Source organism: Lagenorhynchus albirostris, chromosome 2, assembly GCF_949774975.1.
Source record: "Lagenorhynchus albirostris chromosome 2, mLagAlb1.1, whole genome shotgun sequence".
NCBI classification, from domain to species: Eukaryota; Metazoa; Chordata; class Mammalia; order Artiodactyla; family Delphinidae; genus Lagenorhynchus; species Lagenorhynchus albirostris.
The window spans coordinates 14,185,171-14,210,205 of NC_083096.1; the positions used below are offsets into that span (position 1 = coordinate 14,185,171).

The following is a 25,035-nucleotide window of genomic DNA, read 5'->3' on the forward strand; positions in this document are numbered from 1 at the left end:
AAAGGCACGTTCTTGCAACATCACCAGCTCTTTAAGACCAAAAAATCCTAAGTATTTAAGAAAAATATCCTAGTCTAAACTTCTGAAAACACTGGCCTGGAATAAATTTTGGAACATAGTGTCGGACAGATTTCTTTCATAGAACTGACTGAAGTTGTGTTCAAATCAGATCGATTCTTAAAAAATTTTGTAGACAAAACCTTACTATTTTTGTTGGGTGTTTTGCATGGTTATTCACTTCATGAAGTACCTACTCTCTTCCACAATTTTATGTGTAATCTGTTTTTCCTTTCTTTTTTTAATTTTAACTTTATTGGAGTATGGTTGATTTACAATGTTGTGTTAGTTTCAGGTATACAGCAAAGTGATTCAGTTATGCATATCTTAATATTCCTTGCCACAAAGTGCTTGCTGGGGCCTTAAAAATCTCAAGACTTATGGTCCATTCGACAGACCATGATGTCCACACAATGATTGTGTAGCTGCCTCACTCAGCAAGAGCTCTTCTACTGTCTGTGACCAAAGCACCGATTTTTAGCTACCTCTTAGTGACAAATTACTACCAAACGTAGTAGGGTGTTTGTTTTTGAAATGTCCATAATCCTTTCCTTAAACTGGTAGGTTTCTAGAGTGCTGGGTCAGTTTAATGCTAACAAACACGCATGGCTGTATGTGGAGCATCTCAACGTACAAACATAAATGGTGCACCCACAGGCCTATTCATTTTTGTGGTTGGCTGGCTTTTGCTGATCTTGCACTGTCTTAAGGAATATGATAGAAACACAGTGAAGTGAATCTGCTGTATGTAAGTTCTCTATGAAAGGAAAGCGATGGCCTACGGTTGGGGGGCTAGAGAAAAGAAGCTGAATTTCCCTTCATCTCCCTCCACAGCAACATGCCGGCTCAGACTTTCTGTCTGCAGTAATCTGAAGTGCTGGTAAAGCTTCCTGAGAACAGCTAATCATTATTAATTCCTTTAGAATTCATTGCAATAACATCAATCATAGCGAACTCATTTGGTATTAATATGGATGTAATGTGAAAATGAATAATGCACACAGGAGTTTTTATATTCCTATTTTAGAAAAATAGTTATGAACAATGTATTTCTCTTTCCATTGTCAAATCAGCCCGAGAGGTTTTCTATCAATTACCTTCATCATCATTCCAGTTGAAATCTTGTCAGAGCAAACATATTTCAAAGGATTATATCCAACTCCATTACAGCATTTCTGGCTCTTTGGAATAAGTTCAGTCTCACAGCATTTTACTGGCAGTGGGTCATTCTTTTTAACATGTGCTTTAGATTCTCCACTGGAAGCAGAGCAGCATGTGGTATCTGACATATTCATATAATCCTGCCCACAGCAGAACATCCCTGCAACAATAAAATGTTATATATGAATATGAAATAAAACAAGAGAAGAAGACGGAGGCTGCTATAAAGTTTGGTATAAAAATGTCAGACTCAGGCAGTTCCTGACATGGTATGAGAGCTCAGGTAGCATTTCCCTACCAAGGTGATTTAAATGTACAGGGAGGGGTCCTTCTGACCAAGAGCACCAGACACTAATTAGGTAAAGAACACACGAGAGGAAGTGTTCTAAAATCATTCAGCAGGGGGCCCAATTTCTCCTAAGCGCCATAAAAAATGATCTGATTTCTGTCATGAGAACTGCCTGCCCATTTTGTGATGAGAACATCTTGTTGCAGAAGAACGGGTAGTTAAACCACAGGAACTCAGAAGAAATCTTTAGAAATTCACAGGGGAGAAGAGGTCACCCAAGCACTCTGGGGTAAGAGGCTAGACAGTGGAGGGGTAGCGCCATCCTAGAACTGGAGACTTTGCGTAAGCATCTTGTAAGTTTCTGCCTGCCTTTGTCTAAGATAGAGATATTTGATTCTTGTGAATCCAGCAGCAACTGTAACCATTCTTTGGTCATGAGATAGATTTGTATTCAGAACCAGTTGAGTGCACTCACGGATCAGGTGAACCATTTGGCCACCATTCTTCAAGCTGCACTAGACCCATCACTGGACGTGGGTAAGAGGTTGGGGTGGTGGCCGAAAGACCTTGCAGGGAAGATCGTTGATCTCCACTTTTCGCTGAAAGACAGGTGTGCCTGAGATACCAAACAGCCTCCTTTCTCCCACCCAATTCAGTGTTAACTGCTTGTGTTCACATCATTTAGATCTTGCCGTAGAAGAGACACAGCAGAAATATAGACATAAAAGGCTGAAAAAATAAACAATGTACTAGAGTCAGATTAAGCTAGAAATTAAGATGCCTATACCCCACGTCACAGGGCTATCATAGTAGAATTTATATCCAGTTATATAGCAGCGCAATGTGATGAATGATTTATTTTAATTAGAATTTTGTCTATTTATTATTAGTCCTGACTGATAACATAAAGAACCTCAACTTCAAAGGGCCCTGGGGTCCCGAATTGCTCAATCTGGTCCTGTACAAACACCTACATTATGAAAGACACTCCTAATAATAGACCAATGAGTTTTAAGTGCTTTCCAGTTTATAAAAAAAATCCTTGAAAGTAGACACTGACTTGGCACATGCCTTAAGAAAGATGTTTATCCACACATGACTCCAAAGAACACGCTCACTGATCTTTCCACTTTAAAAACATATCGCTCAATATTAAAAATTTTTTATTTATGATTAATGATATACATTGATCATAACTGCATTTTGACATCATGTTTAAAGGTGATAACGGTTCAAAGTAATTGGTATAAAAGTAAACTGTTGGGCTTCCCTGGTGGCGCAGTGGTTGAGAGTCTGCCTGCCGATGCAGGGGACACAGGTTCGTGCCCCGGTCCGGGAAGATCCCACATGCCACGGAGCGGCTGGGCCCGTGAGCCACGGCCGCTGAGCCTGCGCGTCCGGGGCCTGTGCTCCGCAACGGGAGAGGCCACAACAGTGAGAGGCCCGCGTACCGCAAAAAAAAAAAAAAAAAAAAAAAAAAAGTAAATTGTTTTCTTTGGTGCTTTATTAATAATTTTAGTTGTATTAACATTGCCAGGGAAAGTTCTTTCAAATAGATACACACAGCAGGGCTATCATTGTAGTCTGACTTTTGATTATGATGGGTAAAATTCACACACACACACACACTCTCTCTCTCTCTCTCTCTCTCTCTCTCTCTCTCTCTCTCACACACACACACACACACACACACACACACACACACACACACACACACGAAAAATCCACAGCTTCAAGTTTTATATTGTCTGGGCATTTTTTTTTCTGCTGCTTTCTGATCAGACATTTAAATACAACCTTGGATTCTTTGCTGTCATTTTTTTTTTTCTCCAGCAGTTTTCTTAAAATAATTCATGTTTCTATTTTAAAGAGCAATCAAAATCTGCACACTGGCCCTTCAGGGAGCAGAATACATTCTCCACCTCTACTCCCAAATTACTGTATGGTTTCACCGTGCTTTAAGTATAAAATCAAAATGCAGACATTGACCTAATTCCAAACTCCTAATCAGTCATCTGATCGCTCTGAGGGACTTTTGACAGGTCAACTAAAATTTTGATAATGAACTGTTTTTACACTAGAAAAAAAGGATGCTTTCTTTCACAAAGAGCTTCATCTTTGTTTCACTGAATTAAAATTTAAAGCCAAGATTTCGCTCACATAACAAGAAGTGACTCCCTTTCTAGTTTCTTTGGTAAACCATTACTTCTTTAATTATTATCAACCTTGTTCCAGCGTGATAAATTGCTAATTACTTAATACCCTAATCAGCGTTCATTCTTTGCACAGATAAACTGTGACAGTGCCATTAATTTAAATAGTAATTTCACTTAATGGCCAGAACGGCACACCAGATTTTTATGCAGCATTTTCTGAAGACTGCATCCATCACTGCAATATTCTGACATAAAGATGTCTGACGTGCACTAACTCACTTAGGGAGAGCAGATGTTGCCGAGCAGAGCTTGGTAGTAATTCCCATAGTGCATCACTTCAGCATGAATGAGCTGCAAATTCAGAGACAGACAATCTTCTGAAACTGCATTGCAATAACTTTTGACCCTACCTAATTTATCACATGGAGCACTTGACTTTTGACCTGTGACACACAGAAATCACAGTTTTAAATATGCCCAAAGAAAAACAAAACAGGTCATGTATTATTGATGGATTGATCCACACTTCCAGAGGCTCTTCATTAAATTTGTACAAAGGTGGAGATTCTCTTTGAACAAGATGCAGATGTTATTAAAGGGGTAGAGTATGTACTGAACTATTAGATATTTATTTCTGAGATCAAACAGCCTATATTGTCTTTCCAAATAGTGCATATATCCAATGGATAGCTTTCGTCGCATTGGATACAACTGAGAAAGGAGTGAAGGAAAGCATTTTTTGACTCATAATATTATGAATACTTCCAATATGTTACTAACGCTTACTTAATGTCCATGGCTGAAAGGAGAGCATTTATAAACATACAGTCCTGATGAATTTCTAAATTGTTAATTCTGTAAAACAAGGGTGCCATTTTTCTAAAAATTATCCAAGGATTATCATGCTTTTGAGTTAAAAATAGGACAGTCATAAAAAACAGAGTCTAGAATATGACAAATCATTGTGGAACTCTGGGATTGACCATGGGGAATTATATTTCAGGCCTAGAAGAATGTAAAAAAAAAAAAACAGGTTTTTGATTAGTCATTCTCAGGACAAACAAAGTTGATGGCAGAGCATGAAAGAAAAGAAATGCATCTTGTCTTCACTAGCAGCTGGCTCTATGGCTACCACCACAAAACTGAGACAGGGTAGGGCGAAAATGTTCCCCAGATCACTGCAATGTATTTTATAGCATTGATACATTACACGTTTCAAAAGGTCATTGTATCATATGGAAATCTTCCTGGGAAATCTTTCAATACATATCTTACACAATGGATTTCTATGATGTATTTTCCTCTCTGCAAAAGTCCCCACATTCCATCTTATGTAACACGGGTAGTCATTCATTCGACTGATGTCAGAATCTAGGACATGGAAAGTCAGTACTTTATTCTAGAACAGTTTCATCCCAGAGTTTCATATCCAAGGTTGCATGGAGAACACAGATAATAGAAATAAAGCAATATGTTCCAAAGGTATGTCATGATTAGTTCCTCATGGCTAACAGAAAATCCTGTCCTCTTTGCCTGATAGAGAGGCTTTAAGGTTCATCTTTTAATATGAAGGGGTATAATCAGGTCCAATCTAAGACTGATGGCACAAATGATAAAACCATATAAGCAAACACTACGAATAAAGAGAGTAATAAAGGGGTTTAAAATATATTCAAAGAAAATGGTTAAGAATACATAGCCACTGAAATGACGAGCAGGACTTCCATCCCGAGGTACCTGTGTAACACTCCTACACAACTCATCTGCCCAGAGAGAGCACTAAAAACATAAACGCTACTCCAGCACTTCTGTTCCAACAGCATCTGTTAATTCACTCCATTTATAAAATACATATTGACAAAGACAACTGAACTGGGACCAGGGAGATTTGATTTGGTGTGAGAAAGTCAATTCAATGTGATTTTGTTAAAGGGCTCCTGCAGGCAAATAAAAGAGTTTAAGTAATAAAGTACATAAAGAGATGTTTTACGAGCCAGCCCGGTGTCGTGGCAGGCCCACAATGCCAGGCAGGGAGAGAGGCCAGGCTTAGGAACAATATTATGAGATCCAAACCCTCAAGCAGCAGGTACGGTATTGCTAGGCCGAGGAAAGAAAGGGCCATATGGATATTCTGGAAGGTCACTAAGGTCACGATCATTAGGGGCGACAGGAGGGCGCGGCAACAGAGAGAGGAAAAAGACATGTGGAACGTGTCTGTTTTCAGTGAAACCTGCAGGGAGGTCAAGAGACTAAAAAGAGATTTTTTTTTTCCTTTTTAAAAGGCTCATTCTTTCAGTCCACCATGATTACCAGAGTTGGTGGAACTGTTGAAGGTCAGGGGAAACTCTGGAGCTAATTTTGATTCACAGGAACTGAGGAATGGCGCAGTGTCCTTAGGAAATAGTTGGCTAGCGTGTATATCATATTGAAGTACACCAGTGATTCTGAAATTTGGGCCCATGGACGGACTTCAAGGGTGTATGAAATGGCAGAAAAATTGTTGTGTGTATCCTACATATTATTATTTGAAGTGAGGGTTTGTAACTTTCAAAAGATTCTACCAGGAGTGTCTGACCTCCAAAAGATTAAGAGTCTTTGTCCTAGTGGACAGTGACCTCTATTCCATTTCTTAGAACAGGCACTTTTGGCAAGAGTTTTTTTTTGCACAGGCTCCGGACGCGCAGGCTCAGCGGCCATGGCTCACGGGCCCAGCCGCTCCGCGGCATGTGGGAACTTCCCGGACCGGGGCACGAACCTGTGTCCCCTGCATCGGCAGGCGGACTCTCAACCACTGCGCCACCAGGGAGGCCCTTGGCAAGAGTTTTAACTGACTTATCTTTCCTTCTCCTTCACACCCATTCTGCCACCCAAATCTAATTTATCTCCATAAATCACAGTTCTCATCATCGCATTGACTCTTCCCTGAGTACCAAATAACGTTCAAACCCTTTCGGCTTTTCGGCTTTATCTCCCTCTATTTCCTTACACACGGCATCTTCCTCCAATCAACCCAACTGCTCACTCCTACCTAGACATGCTTTGCAGGCTGCTAATTTCACACTTCAGCTCAAGCCATGCCCTTTAGCTGAAACGTCCTTCTTCCATCCACGTGTCTCAAAATCCTACTCGTCGTTTGCGGTTCCGATCAGCGATTTAGCGTTCTTCATCATCTTGGCTGGAGTGATCACTCAGTCTTAAGATTATGCTTGTATTCATCCCTCTCTTATGCCTGTGTTTAATCTTACAGGCACTCTTCTCCTTGATTAGACTGCAAGTCCTTAAGGGTAAAAATGGAATCTTAGCCATTTTTACACTCACAAAGCACTAAGAATGATATTTCGAATATAGTCACTACATGGTACATGTTTATTGAATGAAGGAATATGGCAATTGACTTAAAAAAAGCAACACATGAGCAACAATGCTAAAATGAGACAGCTTACTGCTGTTTTCAAACTCTCACTCATTACGGTGTTGGGGTGGGCGGGCAGCACTTTTGCATCTCCACTACTCCATGACTATGGTTCTGTCTTTTTTTTTTTTTTTTTTTTTTTTTTGCGGTACGCGGGCCTCTCACTGCTGTGGCCTCTTCCGCCGCGGAGCGCAGGCCCCAGACGCGCAGGCTCAGCGGGCCCAGCCGCTCCGTGGCATGTGGGATCCTCCCGGACCAGGGCCCGAACCCGTGTCCGCTGCATCAGCAGGCGGACTCTCAACCACTGCGCCACCAGGGAAGCCCCATGGTTCTGTCTTGAATGGACCTGTTTTTAGCTAACACATCTAAAGGAGAAAGAGGTACTCAACTGGTTAGTCATAGTACAGGATAACTAACTAATGGCCATGAATTTCTAGCAGACCTGATTACTAAGCCTTAAAGCAGTGGTTCTCAAAGTTTGGTGCCAGGACCCTTTTATACTTTCACAAATAATTGAGGACCCCAAATAGCTTTTGTTTATATGGGTAAGATTTGTTGATATTTACTGGGTTAGAGCCTAAAACTGAAACGTTTGAAATAGATATTCATTAATTCATTTAAAATAATGATAAACATATAACATGCTAACATAAATATTTATGAAAAAAAACATATTTCCAAACTGAGAAAAATTAGTGAGAAAAATGACACTGTTTATATTTTTGCAAGCCTCTTTAATGTCTAGCTTAATAGAAGTAACTGAATTCTCCTACCTGCTTCTGCATTCAACTATTGCAATATCATGGAAGCAACCTAAATGCCCATCAACAGATGAATGGATAAAGAAAATGTGGTACAGATACACAATGGAATACTACACAGCCATAAAAAAGAACGAAAATTTTGCCATTTGTGGCAACACGGATGGACTTGGAGGGCATTATGCTAAGCTAAATAAATCAGACAGAGAAAGACAAATATTGTATGTTATCATTTATACGTGGAATCTAAAAGAATACAACAAACTTGTGAATATATAACAAGAAAGAAGCAGACTCACAGATATAGAGAACAAATTAGTGGTTACCAGTGGGGAAAGGGAAGGGAGGAGGAGTGAGGTAGGGGTAGGGGATTAAGAGGTACAAACTATTATATATAAAATAAATAAGCTACAAGGATAGATTTTACAGCACAGGTAATATAGCCAACATTTTATAATATCTATAATGGAATACAACCTGTAAAAACTGTGAATCGTGATACTGTACACCTGTAACTTATACAATATTGTACATCAACTATACGTCAATTAAAAAAAAATCTGTTGCAATATTACATGTCATGTAACCTCTGGAAAACTCCACTGTATACTTATGAGAGAATGACAGTGAAAAAGGCGTATAATAGTTTAGTATTATTGTGAAAAGTTTTGATGTCACAGACACCACCAGAGGTCTTAGAGACCCTCAGAAATCCCCGAGACATACTTTAAAAGTCACTGCCTTAGAGCTTAGCACGCATACACAGCACCTTTTCTTCTAACTTGGGCACACTTGTGGTGTGTAGTCAACGTCTCATTTTTTTTCTGGTCATCAGAAAATGTTGGCAACTTGGTAGTTACACTGGGCCTGTTCATCAGACTTGATAAACATTGATATGGTTTGGGTTGGAGAGTATCCAGGGCTTGTTCAGGTATCAGAATGCTCAGGAATGTTAAGAGCATGGACTCTATGAATGGAGTTAGAAACTCTTCTTAGTCACAGTGGCAAGAAATTCATGGGCAGATCTCCCAGACTCCCTTGTATTTAGGTATCGATAGATAGCTGAGTTCCAGTCAATGAAATGTCAATAAAACTATCTGCTATTTCTAGCCTGGCCAAAAACAACAACAACAACAAAACCAAAAAAAAAACCCCACACCTGTTATTTCATACTCTTTTCTTCTTCTGACTGCAGACAACTCCCAGGTGACCCGAGAAGCTACCTGTTGAAAATGACAGCGCTTCCAACAGCCAGAATGACTGTGGGAAAGAGATCTCACCCTGAAGATATGTTCACACCACAATACTATTATATGGGAAAGAAATGAACCTCTATTATCTTTGAGCCTTTATATATTTTGAGGTTCACTTACAGTAACAGTGTTACCTGAAGTAAAACAGCCACTTACTAGATGTGTGATCTGGAAAAAGTTTTTAACTTCTGTACTTCTGTTTCCTCATCTGTAAAATGGAGATAATAATAGTACCTACCTCCTAGGGTTGCGGTGAGGTTTAAATGTGTTAATGTGTGTGAAGCACACAGAACTCAGCTTGGCAAATAGTGAACGTGGAATGTTGCCCACGTGTTGTTGTTGTGATTTGTCTCCTGCTGCTCGTATACATCTTCTAGCCAATAAGCAGGGTCCAGGAAACACTGAGCTGGACTTCTGGACCGGACTTTAGTTATCTTTAGAATGCTAACCTTTTACGTCTACAATCCATAGGGGATATTTCTGAAATGACTTCTGTGTCTATACCGGACACTTGTGTATTATATGATTTAATACATCATTCATTTTTTAAGAAGATCTTGGGAGGTTGGTTTTTGCTGTTTGTTTTTTTGGTCTTACCTGGAAAACTCAACTTTCTTGTTACCTTATAGTACAGATCCAGGTGCCCTGTGCCATTTCTTGGAGATAATCCTTAAATTCCTTAGGTCAATGAAAATGTCATAATTGAAATCTAATTCTGTTGTATATAGGACAACTAGCCACTCTTACTATTTTCTGGACAGTTGATGGAGATCAACATAATGACGTGGGACTATCAACCACTTTGACAATATATACATTAAAATCTTCCTTTAAATATGTCCTACTGGGTTGGATGAAAAAAGGCATAAGATGGATACAGTGTGGATCCAGAGAGGTGATTTATAGCTTCACAGAATAGTAAATGCCTTGGAAATACACTTGATGGTCGTACAAAGATAAAATAAGAAACTAGAAATCAGGTATTTTTTTTTTGACTCAAAGAAGGAGATGAATTTTTGTCACACTGGGAGGATTGAAATTTAGTTATGAATAACTTAATTTGCCATTTCTTACTTATTTAAGGGCTATCAAAATACTGAGAGTCTAGTATCCTTATTAAGGCACAAGATTCTGGTACACCCAGGATTGATACTTTTAATATGTTTTGATTATTTAGTTTTATTATTGAAGTGCTCTTCTTAATAGTTCTTATCAGAACTTACTTTATTTTATTTTTGGCCACGCTGTGTGTCTTGCGGGATCTTAGTTCCCCGACCAGGGATTGAACCCGTGCCCTCGGCAGTGAAAGCACGGAGTCCTAACCACTGGACCTCCAGGGAATTCCCCATCAGAATTTTACACAGAAGAGAATGTGTACAAGAACATGGTATTTAACAATAACACTATAATAATTTAAATAATTGTTACTTGTATTATGGATAACTCTGAGAAGAAATTAAAGAAAGACAGCAGAGAGTTCATAGTTTATCTCCATCAAGATATTATGATGAAAAAAAAAAAAGATATTATGATGTCCTGAAATTTTAACTTGGAGGGACTGGGATTCCAATGCATACTAGTTGCAGGGGTAGGTTTATCTTGAAGTTCAGGAAAATTGATCTTCAAGGCCCTTCGCTTGCATGAGCCCCTTCCAAGGCAAGCATAGATATATTTTTATAAAATTTGTGAATGTATAATATTTAACTACAATTTGTTATGGCCACTATCTCTTGCCCTTTTAACTTGTCCTCTGTCATACATGGCCTCATATTGATTGAGATTAGGGTAACCATGGACATTTATGGACTCAAACTAAGGGGAAGTTGAGTCTGGGGAATATTTAGTTTGGGTTCAGTAGCTAAATTTATATGATTTCAGCCACTTTCATAAAAAAGTTGTTAAGGCTTAAATATGTCATTTTCACTGCAATTTGGAAAGATAAGGAATGTGAGAAATTATAGACTCAATTTGTATGCATATAAAGGGAAGGTTTAAAGAAAAAGATCAGTTAGAAAAATTAATATAATATGAAATAAAAGCTGTAAAAATGAAAAATGAAATCAACTGAAATATTCTGACATCAAGAAGAGAATTGTAACAAAATAAATTTCAAATCATACTCAAAGTAGGAAACTATTAAAAGAAAATGATGGATCTAGGATTGAAGCAATGCATAAGCAATATGATTACTTTGATAAATTATGAAAAGAAGTAACTTATATTGGAAAAATCTAGACTTCTTACTGATTTGTAGATAAAATAGTGGCATCTATGATAAAATACAACTTAAATTCAGTCCTACAATAAGGATATCCATGAAAACTGGTAATGATGCTGTCAATTCAACAAATATTTAAGACAAGTCACTGCAAATCACCTTAAGACAAGAAAACTTAAAATGCCCTAAAATCTTAAAAAACCCTTTGTAGGTATTTCTCTAAAATTGAAAATAACCTACATTTCCATAATATTACAATAATGAGTTGTGAAGTGTAAAGTCACTTTTCTAAACTTTAAATAATTAAACAAATTTTTGATTAACTATGTGACAGGAAAGAATGAATTATCTTTCTATTCTCTCTACAGATAATTATAGTACAAAGCCATGGCTGTATGAAGAGGTGACCAAGGGTGTCAGTTAAACATGTCAGGGAAAAAAATACAGAGGGATGTCAGAAATTATATAATCCAAATATACTATTTTTATGTTAGTGGAATCTGCCAGGTTTATCCTTCTACATGTATAATTCTTGTCATTTCTTTTCCCCTTATAAATAAATATTTATATTTTATCTTGTCTTCATCATTTGGTTTTATTTTCTTAAAAAGCATCTCCCAAATTTTATAAATTTTGGCACCCCCAAATCTAGATCTGACTGTGTGATCTTGAGCATGTGTCTAATCTCTGTGCCTCAGCTTCCTCATTTTAAATATGTGAATAACAATAGTACCTATCTTGTACAGATTAATTGAGGGAATAATGTATAAAACATTGGGCATAGTACCTCCTAGATAGTAAGTACTCATTTAATGATAATGATTGCTATTAATGCTAATTTAATAGCTATAGAAAAATAAAGGAGTAAAAGAATTATGGCACAACATCATCAATAATAATTTGTATACTCTCAGTATTGCTATGAATTATTCTCTTGGTCCAGAACCAATGCATTGATGTGTGTGTTTGTTTGCTTTTTGGTGGACATGACACTTTTCAAGAAGAAAGAGTTTTGGTCTGCTTTTATGAAACGCATCACATGCACATAAAAAAAGTGAGGTTACATTTTTCTTTGTTAGACAATGTGTAGCTATTTGCCACATTAGATGTAATTAACGTGAGCTTTCATTACTTATGTGTTTTATATCTAGGGCAAATTTCTCAATGTCTCTGTTTCTGAGATTCTCCCTCTACTGAAAGGTAGATGAGGCTCCCTTACCTGGAAGGCGACTGTACACCACACCCTGTTCCTCTCCCCCACAGCACTCGAAATCTTTGCTCACAATCTGTCCACCACAGCACTGCTGGTCATGGCCATCATGGAGCCTCCCAGCACAGCAAATCTGGTTTCCGGAGGTGGAGTATGGCAGTCTGCCACAGCAGGAGTCGCCGAGGCCAGTGGAAACCCGATTGTGCTGTTCATCTGGACAGCATACTTCACCTGTCAATTTAGCACAATAACCATCATTGCATGAGTTAAAAAAATATGCTTTGACTCACGACTAAATTTTATCACAATGATCTTGCAGATGCCAACTGGTTGACAGGGTATCGTCATACTGGAGTTGCAAAATCTCAATACCGCTTCAAAATGTTTGCATTGAAGTTGTATAAACACGTGTATAAACATGGGTCTATGCCAACTTAGAGGCAACAAAAAAAGTTTGTCTACAATTACTTTTCTATCTATTCAGTATATATATATGTATATATATATTTTTGGAAAGTGGGATGGACTCAGAAATCAATTCTTGATAAATCTGTATTGCTTTTGATTATAATTTCTTTAACCAAACTACATTTCTTTAACCAAACTAAAGATTTCCAATGGAAAGCTTAATTAAATGAAAGGAGGTAAAAATACTATATTCATATCTGCATACTAGTATTTTGCTGAGCTATGGCAGACACTGCATTTCACTGATGGAGTTCCACCCACATTTCCCCTTTATATGATATTCTGAGAAACTTGAGACAAGAATAGAATAATTTTTGCCTAGTGCCTTGGGATCAAAGGGTTCAAATATTCTAAATATCAGTAGTCATTTTTTTTTGTATGAAGTGCCTTCTAAAAGACAAAAAAATTTTAATTGTTTTTATTAAGGATATCTTAGAAAGGACTAATAAGAACCTGGAAGATGTAAAAATCAAACATCATCTTTCCTGTCTATCTCATGACCAACGCCTTCCTTGCCCCTGGAACCTTGACCACCTCCTCCCATTGCCTTACTACTCTTCTTCTTCTTACACCTTCAAGAGACCCTCTTCTATTTCCTCCACTGCCCCTTCTTAAACATATCTTTCTCCCTGGACACTATCCCTTCATTAAATCTTATGAGGTATGTGAATATGATGGCCAACCTGGCAGGTTTTATAGCTTTAAACCACTGTCCAGATAAGATTTACATAATCTAGTTAATGACTTGCCAAACCTTCTTAGGAAAAGGCACAAGTTCCCTGAAGAATTTAGGATTGCCTCAGCGATTTATAGTCCTGGACTCCCTGATCTCTGTCAATTAGCTCATCCTCTTGTGAAGACAGGATATGCCAAAACTTGGTTAGTAAAACCAGATAAACTGCTAACCAAAATGATATTTAAAATATGGGACAATATTTAACTACAGATAGATATAGAAAGAGTACAAAAGTAGGGCAAGAACTCTTAGCAGTTATCCCTGAGGTCTTTCTTATCCAAAATTCATTGGGCAAAAACCCATCCCACTAGGTGAAATGGACAAATTACTATAACCTACCAAGACTAAATCATGAAGACATAGAAAATCTGAATAGACCTATGACTAGTAACAGAATTGAATCACTAATCAAAACCTCCTAGCAAAGAAAAGTCCTGGACCAGACGGCTTCACTGGTGAATTTTATCAAACATTTAAAGAAAAGTTAACATCAATCCTCCTCAAATTCTTTCAAAAAACTGAAGAGGAAGAAATACTTATTAAGTCAATATATGAGGCCAGAATAACAAATATATGAGCGTGATAACAAAACCAGACACATCAAGGAAAGCAAACAACAGACCAATATCTCTTATAAATATTGATGCAAAAATTCTCAACAAAATACTAACAAACTGAATTCAATTCATTAGCACATTAAAATGATACCAAGTGGGAAACATAACCAAGTGGGATTTATTCCTGGAATGCAAGGATAATTCAACATACAAAAATCAATCAATGTAATACACCACATTAACAGAATGAATGAAGGAAAACACATGGTTGTCTCAACCGGTGCAGAGAAAGCATTTGACAAAATTCAACACTTTTCTATTATAAAAACATTTAACAAACTGGAAGTAGAAGAAAATACCTCAACATAATAAAGAGCATATGAGAAAAACCCACAACTAACATTATACTCAATGTTATACTCAAGAAAGCTCTTTTTCTAAGATCAGGAAGAAGACAAGGATGCTAACTTTAACCACTTCTACTCAACATAATATTGAAAGTATAACCAGAGAAATTTGGCAAGAAAAAGAAATAAAAGGCATCCATATTGAAAAGGAAGTAGTAAAATTATCTCTGTTCACAGACAATATAACTTCATGTGTATAAAACCCTAAAGATTCCACACCCAAAACACCATTTGAACTAATAAGAGAATTCAGCAGAGTTGCAGGATACAAAATCAACATACAAAAATCACTTGTGTTTTCATACACTATAAAAAACAAAAATGAAAAATCAGAAAAGGAAATTTAAAAACAATTCCATTTACAATAGTGTAAAAATACTTAGGAATAAACTTAATCAAGGAGGTGAAGAAAATGTACAGTGAAAACTACAAACTGCTGAAAGAAATTAAAGAAGAGTCAAATAAATAGAAGAGCATTCCATATTCAAGGATTAGAAGACTTAATATTGTTAAGATGTCAATACTACTCAGCAGCTTGAAGCAGGATTTCAGTTCCTGGCCAGAGACTGAGGTTGGTCAACAGCAGTGAGAGCACTGAATCCTAGCCACTAGACCAGTGGCCAGTGACAAGGCCCTGGTCCGTCAGCTGTGTCAAAATGAATTTCCACATAGAGACGGAAAGTAGTGAAGCAAGTAAAGGCTTTATTAGGAGGAAAAAGAGTACAGTATGTGTGGATAGACACATGGGAGGGCTCAGAGAGAGAGAGAGAGTCTCATCCTCATGGTAGTTGGAATCACTTTTATGGGGCATTTCTTCCAGGCTTCCTTTGGCCACTCATCTTGCTTTGCCTGGTTCTGAGTCCATATATGGTTTATCTCGGGGTCCTCTCACGTGTGCGTGAGCATCTCCTAGTCAAGATGGATTCTAATGAAGAGGCCTATGGGTAGTTGACATCACTTACTATGGGGTGGCTCCCCCTTCTTTTGACCTCCAAGGAGCCTTTCTGCACATGTGTAGTTGGGGAGGTCTCCTTGACTTCAAGAATGAGGAATATGTGGTCTTTTATATCTTTTCTGGGTGGGGCCCAGCCTTCTCCATCCTGCTTTTATGGAGTTTCTGCTATTATAGAGTTTCTGTCCACAGGGGAGAAACTGTTCAGCCTGGGGCCCATCTATCTCCTGCCTCATAGAGATTCAATGCAATTGCTATCAAAATTCCAACAATACTTCTTGCAGAAACAGAAAAATCCATCCTAGTATTCAAATGGAATCTCCAGGTACCTCAACTAGCAAAACAATCTCAAAAAAGAACAAAGTTGGAGGTCTCACACTTCCTAATTTCAAAACTTATTATATGGACTTATATATACTACCAAATGTAAAATAGATAGCTAGTGGGAAGCAGCTGCATAGCACAGGGAGATCAGCTCAGTACTTTGTGACCACCTAGAGGGGTGGGATAGGGAGGGTGGGAGGGAGATGCAAGAGGGAGGAGATATGGGGATATAGGTATATGTATAGCTGATTCACTTTGTTATAAAGCAGAAACTAACACACCATTGTAAAGAAATTCTACTCCAATAAAGAGGTTAAAAAAAGAAAAACTTATTATAAAGCTACAGGAATCAAAACAGTGTGATCCTAGTATGAAGACAGACATATAGACCAATGGAATAGAACAGAGAGTCAGAAATAAAACCTTTGGTGTATAATCAAATGATTTTCAACAAGGATGTCAAGACCATTCAATAGGGAAAGGACCAAATTTTTTGGAAAAACTGGATATCCAAATGGAAAGAATGAAGTTGAACCCATACCTTATACCATATACAAAATTTAAATAAAAATAGATCCAAGACCTAAATATAAAAGCTGAAACTATAAATTTTTTAGAAGAAAACATAGGAGAAAATTTTAATGACATTGAATTTGGCAATGATTTCTTGAATATGACACCAGAAGCACAGGCAACAATAAGAAAAATAGATGATTTGGACTTTATCAAAATTAAAATGTGTTGTGCATCTAAAGACACTATCAACTGATTAAAGCTGTGAGCCACAGGAGAAAATATTTGCAAATCACATATTTAAAAATGGATTAATATCCAGACTATATAAAGAACTTCTACAACTCAATAACACAAACACAAACAATCCAATTAAAAAATGGGCAAAGCATACATATGAACATTTCTCTAAAGAACATGACCAATAAGCACAAATAAGCTCAATATTATTAATTATTAGGGAAATGTGTATCAAAACCACAATGAGATACCACTTCACACCCAGTTATGATTATTATAAAAAACAAAACAAAAAATAACAAGAGTTAGCAAGAAAGTGGAGAAATTCAAACCCAGTGCATTGCTGTTGGTGCAGCTGCTGTGGAAAACACTATGGCGGTTCCTCAAAAAATTAAACATAGAATTACCATATGATATAGGAATTCCACTTCTGGGTATATAGCCAAAAAAATTGAAAGCAAGGACTCGAACGGATAATTGTACACCAATGCTCATAGCAGCCTTATTCACAATAGCCAAAAGGTGGAAACAACCCGAATATCCATCAACAGATGAACAGATAAACAAAACGTTGTATATACACACAAATGGAATATTATTCAACCTGAAATAGGAAGGAAGTTCTGACACATGCTACAACATGTATGAGCCTTGGAAACATTATGTTAAGTGAAATAAGCCAGTCATAAAAGGACCAATATTATATGATTCTACTTACATGAGGTACCTAGAGAAATGGAGAAATGATCTTACTGTGAACAGTGCAGTTGCTGTGTTTGTTACATTTCTCTGGGTGAGAGGTTTCTTCTGTCTGGTCTGCAATGTAGTTCCCATTTCTTAAATCTTTACGGCTAAAGAACTCAGTGTCCCTTGTTGGCAAACTTTCTTTAACATAATGTGTCACAAGGTCCAGGGGCAGCAACAGTTAATTAAACATCACTTAGGACAATGGTGGGCTTAGAGGAACAGTGTACACACCTATACTGGGGAAAACCAACCCTTTTTAAAGAAAAAACCCTCCACTTTTGAGTATAACAAATATCGATTGGATATTTTAGTCATATTTTCTGGAATCCCTCAGAATGTTATTCAGTTATTGACAGAAGGCTTCATAACAAGAGGTGTGGATTATATCAATGAGAAGTAAAACTGATTTCCCCCCGCTCAAAAAAGGGCTATTAGACATAAGATACAAGGATCAGTCACCTTCTCATTAACCTCTCAAAATGAATCTATCTCACGACAGGCTTGAAAATGTTTTCTCTCTAAAAGCTACCATGCAGTCTTAACAGTTAATTGTTATTCTTATCAAAGAATGACCCGCATTAACATTTAGCTTGAGGTCATTAGCACATTTAAAAAAAAAGGGGACTGGAAAGAGCATTCTTTCCTCTGCTGTTCTTTGTTATAGGGGTTCTATGGAGGAAAGTTGTGAGAAAAAATGAAGTCAATATTATCCAACAAAATGAAGTAAATATTATTCACCAATATTTCAGACCTGTCTAGAAATATCAAAATGCCTATACCTGTCTCAGCCTTGAACTGGCAGACTACTGACTGAATTTTAATTACATTGAAATATAAGATGGTTTGGGGTCAATATGCTTTCTTTCTTAATGTAAACAGTGTTAAACCAGTTAATAAAGACCATTGGCTGAAAACAGAGGTCCCAATATAATCTCTTCTTTTCGGTACTGATATATTGAGATTCTTTGATTATCCAGCAAGATTGCATTTTCTCCTTTTGACATCAAGGTAGGCATTCTAATCCTGTGAAAAATTAACCACTTAAAAGACCCAAATGAGGGCCATGCTCAACAGATTGGTAGATATTAAAATGCTTGAGGTCTGAGGGCTTCCCTTGTGGCACAGTGGTTAAGAATCCGCCTGCCAACGCAGGGAACACGGGTTCGATCCCTGGTCCGGGAAGATCCCACATGTCATGGAGCAACTAAGCCCGTGAGTCACAACTACTGAAGCCTGCGTGCCTAGAGCCTCTGCTCTGCAACAAGAGAAGCCACCGCAATGAAGAGTGGATCCCGCTCTCCACAACTAGAGAAAGCACGTGCACAGCAATGAAGACCCAACTCTGAGAAAAACATAATTCAAAAAGAGTCATGTACCAAAATGTTCATTGCAGCTCTATTTACAATAGCCTGGAGATGGAAACAACCTAAGTGTCCATCATCCGATGAATGCATAAAGAAGATGTGGCACATATATACAATGGAATATTACTCAGTCATAAAAAGAAACGAAATTGAGCTATTTGTAATGAGGTGGATGGACCTAGAGTCTGTCATACAGAGTGAAGTAAGTCAGAAAGAGAAAGACAAATACCGTATGCTAACACATATATATGGAATTTAAGGAAAAAAAATGTCATGAAGAACCTAGGGGTAAGACAGGAATAAAGACACAGACCTACTAGAGAATGGACTTGAGGATATGGGGAGGGGGAAGGGTAAGCTGTGACAAAGTGAGAGAGTGGCATGGACATATATACACTACCAAACATAAGGTAGATAGCTAGTGGGAAGCAGCTGCATAGCACAGGGAGATCAGCTCGGTGCTTTGTGACCTCCTAGAGGGGTGGGATAGGAAGGGTGGGAGGGAGGGAGATGCAAGAGGGAAGAGATATGGGAACATAGGTATATGTATAACTGATTCACTTTGTTATAAAGCAGAAACTAACACACCATTGTAAACCAATTATACTCCAATAAAGATGCAAAAATAACTAACTAAATAAATAAATAAAAAATACATAATAAAAAATAAAATGCTTGAGGTCTGAATGAGCATGTGTCAATATACAGATCATGGAGGTTTTAAAAACTCTTGTTTTAAAAATTACTTATTAAAAAGTTTTGTATAGTATCAATAAACGACCTTTGAGCTTCCATGACTTATTTCAGTTTTGGGGGAAAAAAAAGTTGAATTTCATCTGGAAATAGAACAAGAGTAGATTGATTTCTTTGTTGGAGATCTGACACTTTGTGCTAGGATTGAGAAAGGTGACAGGTAAAGATCCTAGGTGTTCACAGCCATGACATATGCAACCAAGTGTTTTTCATCAGTTTTAAGGCATAGTGGATATTTTTCAGAGTTGGGACAGTTCATGGCAAATCATAACTTACCAAAAATTTTAATGTGACTTGGAGATGAAAACGCAATCGTTTAGTTCTATGCTAGACTTAGAGAAAAGCCTAATATGACCTATTGGTCTGAAGAATGGGAAGGACGGAACAACAGAAGATTTCCATCTCACCTCTATAGTTAGAATTTTCAAGGCAGATTTTTTTGCAAGGAGGGAAGATGTGAAATATAGTTGAAAACTCGCAAAGTGTAAATTATTTTGAGAGAGTAAAGCATTTGACAGTGTTTAATTCATTGCCTAACACTATGATTTGTAGTATAACGAAGTTAAGGCTTTTCTGCAAAATCTTTGTTTCTGTCACCGTTGTATTTTCTTACTTGGAAAATCCAGTTGATTAAGAGTTAATTATGAAAGTATTTTTGCATAAGAATCAGAAATAACTGTACTTTTACAAGGGCAGAGTTTTCTATTAATTTTAAGGACAAATTATGAAGAATAGAAGATCTCTGCCTTGAATAAACCTGCATAGTATTTAATCATTTCACCTTCCCTGTTTGCTCCAGTGTTTTGTAAAGGATATACTGGGTGAGACAATTTCTCGACACAGATATCTTGGATGGATATATTTGTACCAAACACAAGGTACACTGAACAATACCTGAATTTACTACATGTTTGGCATAAATTTCATGTTAAACTAGATATCTCAAAGCATTGGGCATCCAAACATTTAGCTTTCTTCTCTTTCTCCCATGTCTATTTTCTGTGCTTTTAAAGAAGAAATAGGCATTAAACTTAGGTACTAGGAAAAAAAACATCTGTATTCTCAATGGCTTTTCTAGAATAAATAGTAACTGACAGTAACAGTAATGAAGCTTTTAGAAGTCTGGAATAGTTGTTTAATAATTATGTTAACACCTATTAAGTAGACTGCTCCAAAGAGCATGGATTTTGGAAAGACACACAGATTTGCATTTCAGCTCTTCTACTCCCATCTATGTGGATCTGGGCATGTTACTGATTCTCTCTGAACCTCTTTCCTTATTTGTAAACTTAAGGTAAAATACCAGTCTCCTACAGTTGTGAAAAAAATATAAGGTATCATATCATATGTAAAGCCTTGAATACAGAGCGTGCCAGGAACTTGTTGTCTTATAAATGCCAATTGTTGTTATCTTTATTTTCAGTTATATTCACTGGACATTGTTTTGTGTAGTTGAATTTGGAAAATGGCTTATTCGGTTGGCTGATAAGACAGAAAGAAAAGAAGGTGAGGAGGGAAAAATTCCTGATTGCTACTCTTTGCTACATCCCTCCCTCCCCTGCCAGACCTAGAGCAACTAGGGGGCCTCAGATAAATGGAATCTCTGGTTATGATCCCACTAGGAACAATGCGTACATCCTTCAGAACAGAAATGGAGAAAATGGAGAACAGCGTCATGGAGTGGAACACGAAGCAATTCACAGAGTTTATGGTGGAATACTCAGCCATGTGGATAAAATAAAGTCACAAAAAAGGGAATTATCCAGCTCTCCAGATATATTTCTTTATGTAATACATATAATGAGTCTCTATTCCCTCTCCAGTTTGTACCTAGTCTTGCTTATATTTCAAAAAAGTGGAGAGAAGAAATGATACCTAAAGCCGGCCATTGGCTACGTGTTAGTGGTTTAATCTTTGGTGGGGAGGTGCTTCAAATAGTTCACTGACACAAGTCACATGTTTGTTTTTTCTGGTTCCCAAGATTACCGAGTACTACTGGAAATGATCCTCACCTGGTAGAATCCTAACGTAATACCCTGAGCAGCACTGATGATTCGGTTGTCCCTCTCGTATTCGGCCACCACAACAAACTCCAGTTGAGTTCAAAACAAATGCGATGTACTTCTCTTCACAACAGCGGTGTCCAGGCTGGGTGTCGTAGAGAACTCCATTACAACACACCTGAAATTTGAGAATCAGGTATAAAGAAATAGTTTTATTAAGAGTATTGTACCACCATATCTTATGTGATACAGTCATTATTTAATAAGGACTTGATCTGAGACCAAATGTAGCATATTTCTGATAAAAATTTAAAGGTTTAAAAAGTACATTTTCTCTGTATCATTCAAATTCTACCAATGCTATTTGATACAATGTAGCTTCTTTTAGCCTTCAACCATGCTTTGTGCTCTATTATAATACTCTATAAATATGAATTATCTTTTGAATGTCAGTGCTTCCAATGAGAAGATGATTTAGAATTGTAAATGAACAATTTCCTTCATATATATGTTTTTATTTTAATGATTGTTTAATTTAAAAACATTGCATCTGTGGAAACCTGTCTCTCATTGATCTTTTTTTTAATACATTGCATTTTCCTTACACTAATTTATATGATCACTTATTTATGAACCCAATCTTCAGACAAGGCAATCTCAACAGTGTCCAACATTTATATATGTGTGTGTGTGTGTGTGTGTGTGTGTATATGTATAGAAAAGGAAATTTATATGGAAATTAATTTTGAAAAGCCCTTTTAACAGTGTTTTCTCCAGGAGCTGTGGAAGAAATTATGTGCTTCAGCAATCAAATAATTATTTTGCATGCTCACTTGAGGTCTGAGAGACTGACACTCTGTATCTAGAACAAATGAAACACGGAACAGTGCTGAGATGTAGCCTCAGAACATATACTCGGCATAAGTTGCATTAATTCGATAGATGCTTCCCGTGGCAGACAAAATCGACCACTGTTTAAGAGGTGCTTCTCTTCTACTTTTTTGCTCATTGCTACTTCCAACCTGCACCGACATTTGATTCATGCTTAATACAAGGGCAGTAAAATATGGAATCTCTAAGTCTGAAGACTAGCTTAGTACTTCATTCATTTCTCAAAAGTGACCCAAGAGCAAAGAAACTGGGCAGAAGTCTTCTATGTTTCCTCAGGTAGCCCTGGTAAACGAACTGCAATAAATTGGCTTTGCTGTGTCAGGTTATTAGCAATGAGGGTCCACAATCAGTCTAATTCCAAGGCTAAATTGCATGGCTCCTTGCTTTGATGACAGATTCTATGTGATAAGTAAAATTTCAAATTATGCCCCATTTTAAAAGAGTTAAGCAAAAACTCTTCTCTTTGTGTTTATGTGGGATTTAGGAATGCTGGTCATTTTTGCTTTCAGGGTAAAGCAATACACACCTTCCTCTTGTTTTATGACAGTGACCTAAAATCTTGCCCTTTGTTGTACAATCTTAAAGAACTTATTCAAGTCCCATTCACGTATAGTGAGTTTCTGGACATCGAAGAACATCCAGGCTTTTCCTTCAGCAAGATTCGCTAGGACTTATCATCCTTTCAAATTTTCAAGCATTTATTTAGTGATGGGTCATTAGGACTGGTTCCCTTCCATACTTTCAGTGTCAGTGCCATTCTCAAGCTCTTTCAGTCACGTGAAACTTGTGCCTTTCTTCTAACCAACTCTGGTTTAGATCATCGATGGGTCCCCAAAGGGGACATTTTCAGGAGATTATTTCTCTTGAGAGGTCTCCTCCTGAACAGAGTATTTCTTTTCTTTTTTTTGCGGTTCACGGACCTCTCACTGTGTGGTCTCTCCCGTTGCGGAGCACAGGCTCCGGACGCGCAGGCTCGGCGGCCATGGCTCACGTGCCCAGCCGCTCCGCGGCATGTGGGATCTTCCCGGACCGGGGCACGAACCCGTGTCCCCTGCATCGGCAGGCGGACTCTCAACCACTGTGCCACCAGGGAAGCCCAACAGAGTATTTCTTAATCTTCGAATTCAGTCTTCAAGTTCGTTGTCTCAGAAAACAATTTTAATAACTTGAGCTGGTAAGTGTGTAGCTAATATTCAGATAGGCAGCCTGTTCCTTGCTCTCTGTTTTCCAAAAGTAATTCTCTAATCTAGTGATTCTCAAAGTGTGGTCCCTGGACCAGATGTAGAGGCATCACCTAGCAACATGTTAGAAATGCAAATTCTCCTGCTCTACCCCAGACTTCTTCTGAGGGTGGGACCTGCTGTGTGTGTTTTAACAAGCCCTCCAGGTGTGATACTCACTGGGGTTTGACACCCATGGCTGTAATCACACGGGGAAGCTTGTATAACTATTACAGATGCTCCTGTAGTGATTTAGCCAAAAGACTCTTAGACTCACAGTAAGTCTATTTTCTACGTCTCTCCAGCCTCTCACCCAGGAAATATATATTCATAGTTAACCCCAAACAAAATTTACAAACAACCTTTTTCTTCTTGAGATTTTAATTGACTTCATCTTTCGCTGACAATACCCGTGTGTGTCCTTAATCCTTAAAGTCAAAATGACTTTGTTTAATGCATCAAAGTTTTTTTTTTTTCTCCTGGAGAATTTTAATGGGAAAATTTATTCTAGCAATTTTTTTCTGCTCAGAAATCCTAAATTTCATTTCATTTTATGAAAGTGTGCTCGTCAGATGGCACACATTTAATGCCTTAAAATGACATAAAACAGGCATAATAACAATTCTGGAGCCTAAGTGTCAAAAAAAAGTACAGTTAGTAACTACTAGCTTTATGACATTTCTTAGATGATAGCAACTGCTTAGCCAGTGTCAGCCATAATAATTGTTTTTAAATATTGTTTTCATTTTTCTGGAGGGATAATCTTTTTTTTTTTTTTTTTCATGTGGGATCTTCCCGGACCGGGGCACGAACCCGTGTCCCCTGCATCGGCAGGCGGACTCTCAACCACTGCGCCACCAGGGAAGCCCCATAATAATTTGTATTTTGATCCATATTGCTTCAACAACTCACTTTCATAATTACTATGTCCTTTTGCAGTGAATCTTTTGAATTTAGTCGTAGCTTTAGTCATTACATGTGATGTTGTTGACAAATAGGAACATTATTTCATTATGTGAAATCCTATCTTCAAACTAAGGATTTTCTACATCATTTATCAATAAAAACCATTTACAAACCCCTCTGTCTGGCTGTATTATTGATCTGATTCTTAAACTGCAACTAATATGAACACTAATCGGCTAATGGCCATAATTTAAAAATATTTCAGTCAAACCATGAAAGGTCCCAATCACAGTTACTCATCAGTGTCATGTAAACAAACACCCACTTGTAGCTGAATGGATTTGTTGTAAAGAAAATTCAACTCACTCAATCAAACAAATTCGGGAGGTTCCTTATCATTTCAATAAACTCATTTTCCTGCGAAGGTGATGAAAAAT

The 25,035-nt window shown here is 37.6% G+C and overlaps 1 protein-coding gene across 1 annotated transcript in view; it reads right to left on the minus strand.

The window, feature by feature from the left end:
* USH2A (usherin) overlaps positions 1-25,035 on the minus strand; it is a 737,336-nt gene that overhangs the window by 198,592 nt on the left and 513,709 nt on the right. Inside the window, exons 39-41 of the mRNA XM_060127145.1 lie at positions 21,591-21,759; positions 12,527-12,748; positions 1,155-1,378 (exon numbers count right to left, since the gene is read on the minus strand). Of these exons, the coding sequence (XP_059983128.1) occupies positions 1,155-1,378; positions 12,527-12,748; positions 21,591-21,759 (615 nt within the window). The remainder of the gene's footprint in view (positions 1-1,154; positions 1,379-12,526; positions 12,749-21,590; positions 21,760-25,035) is intronic.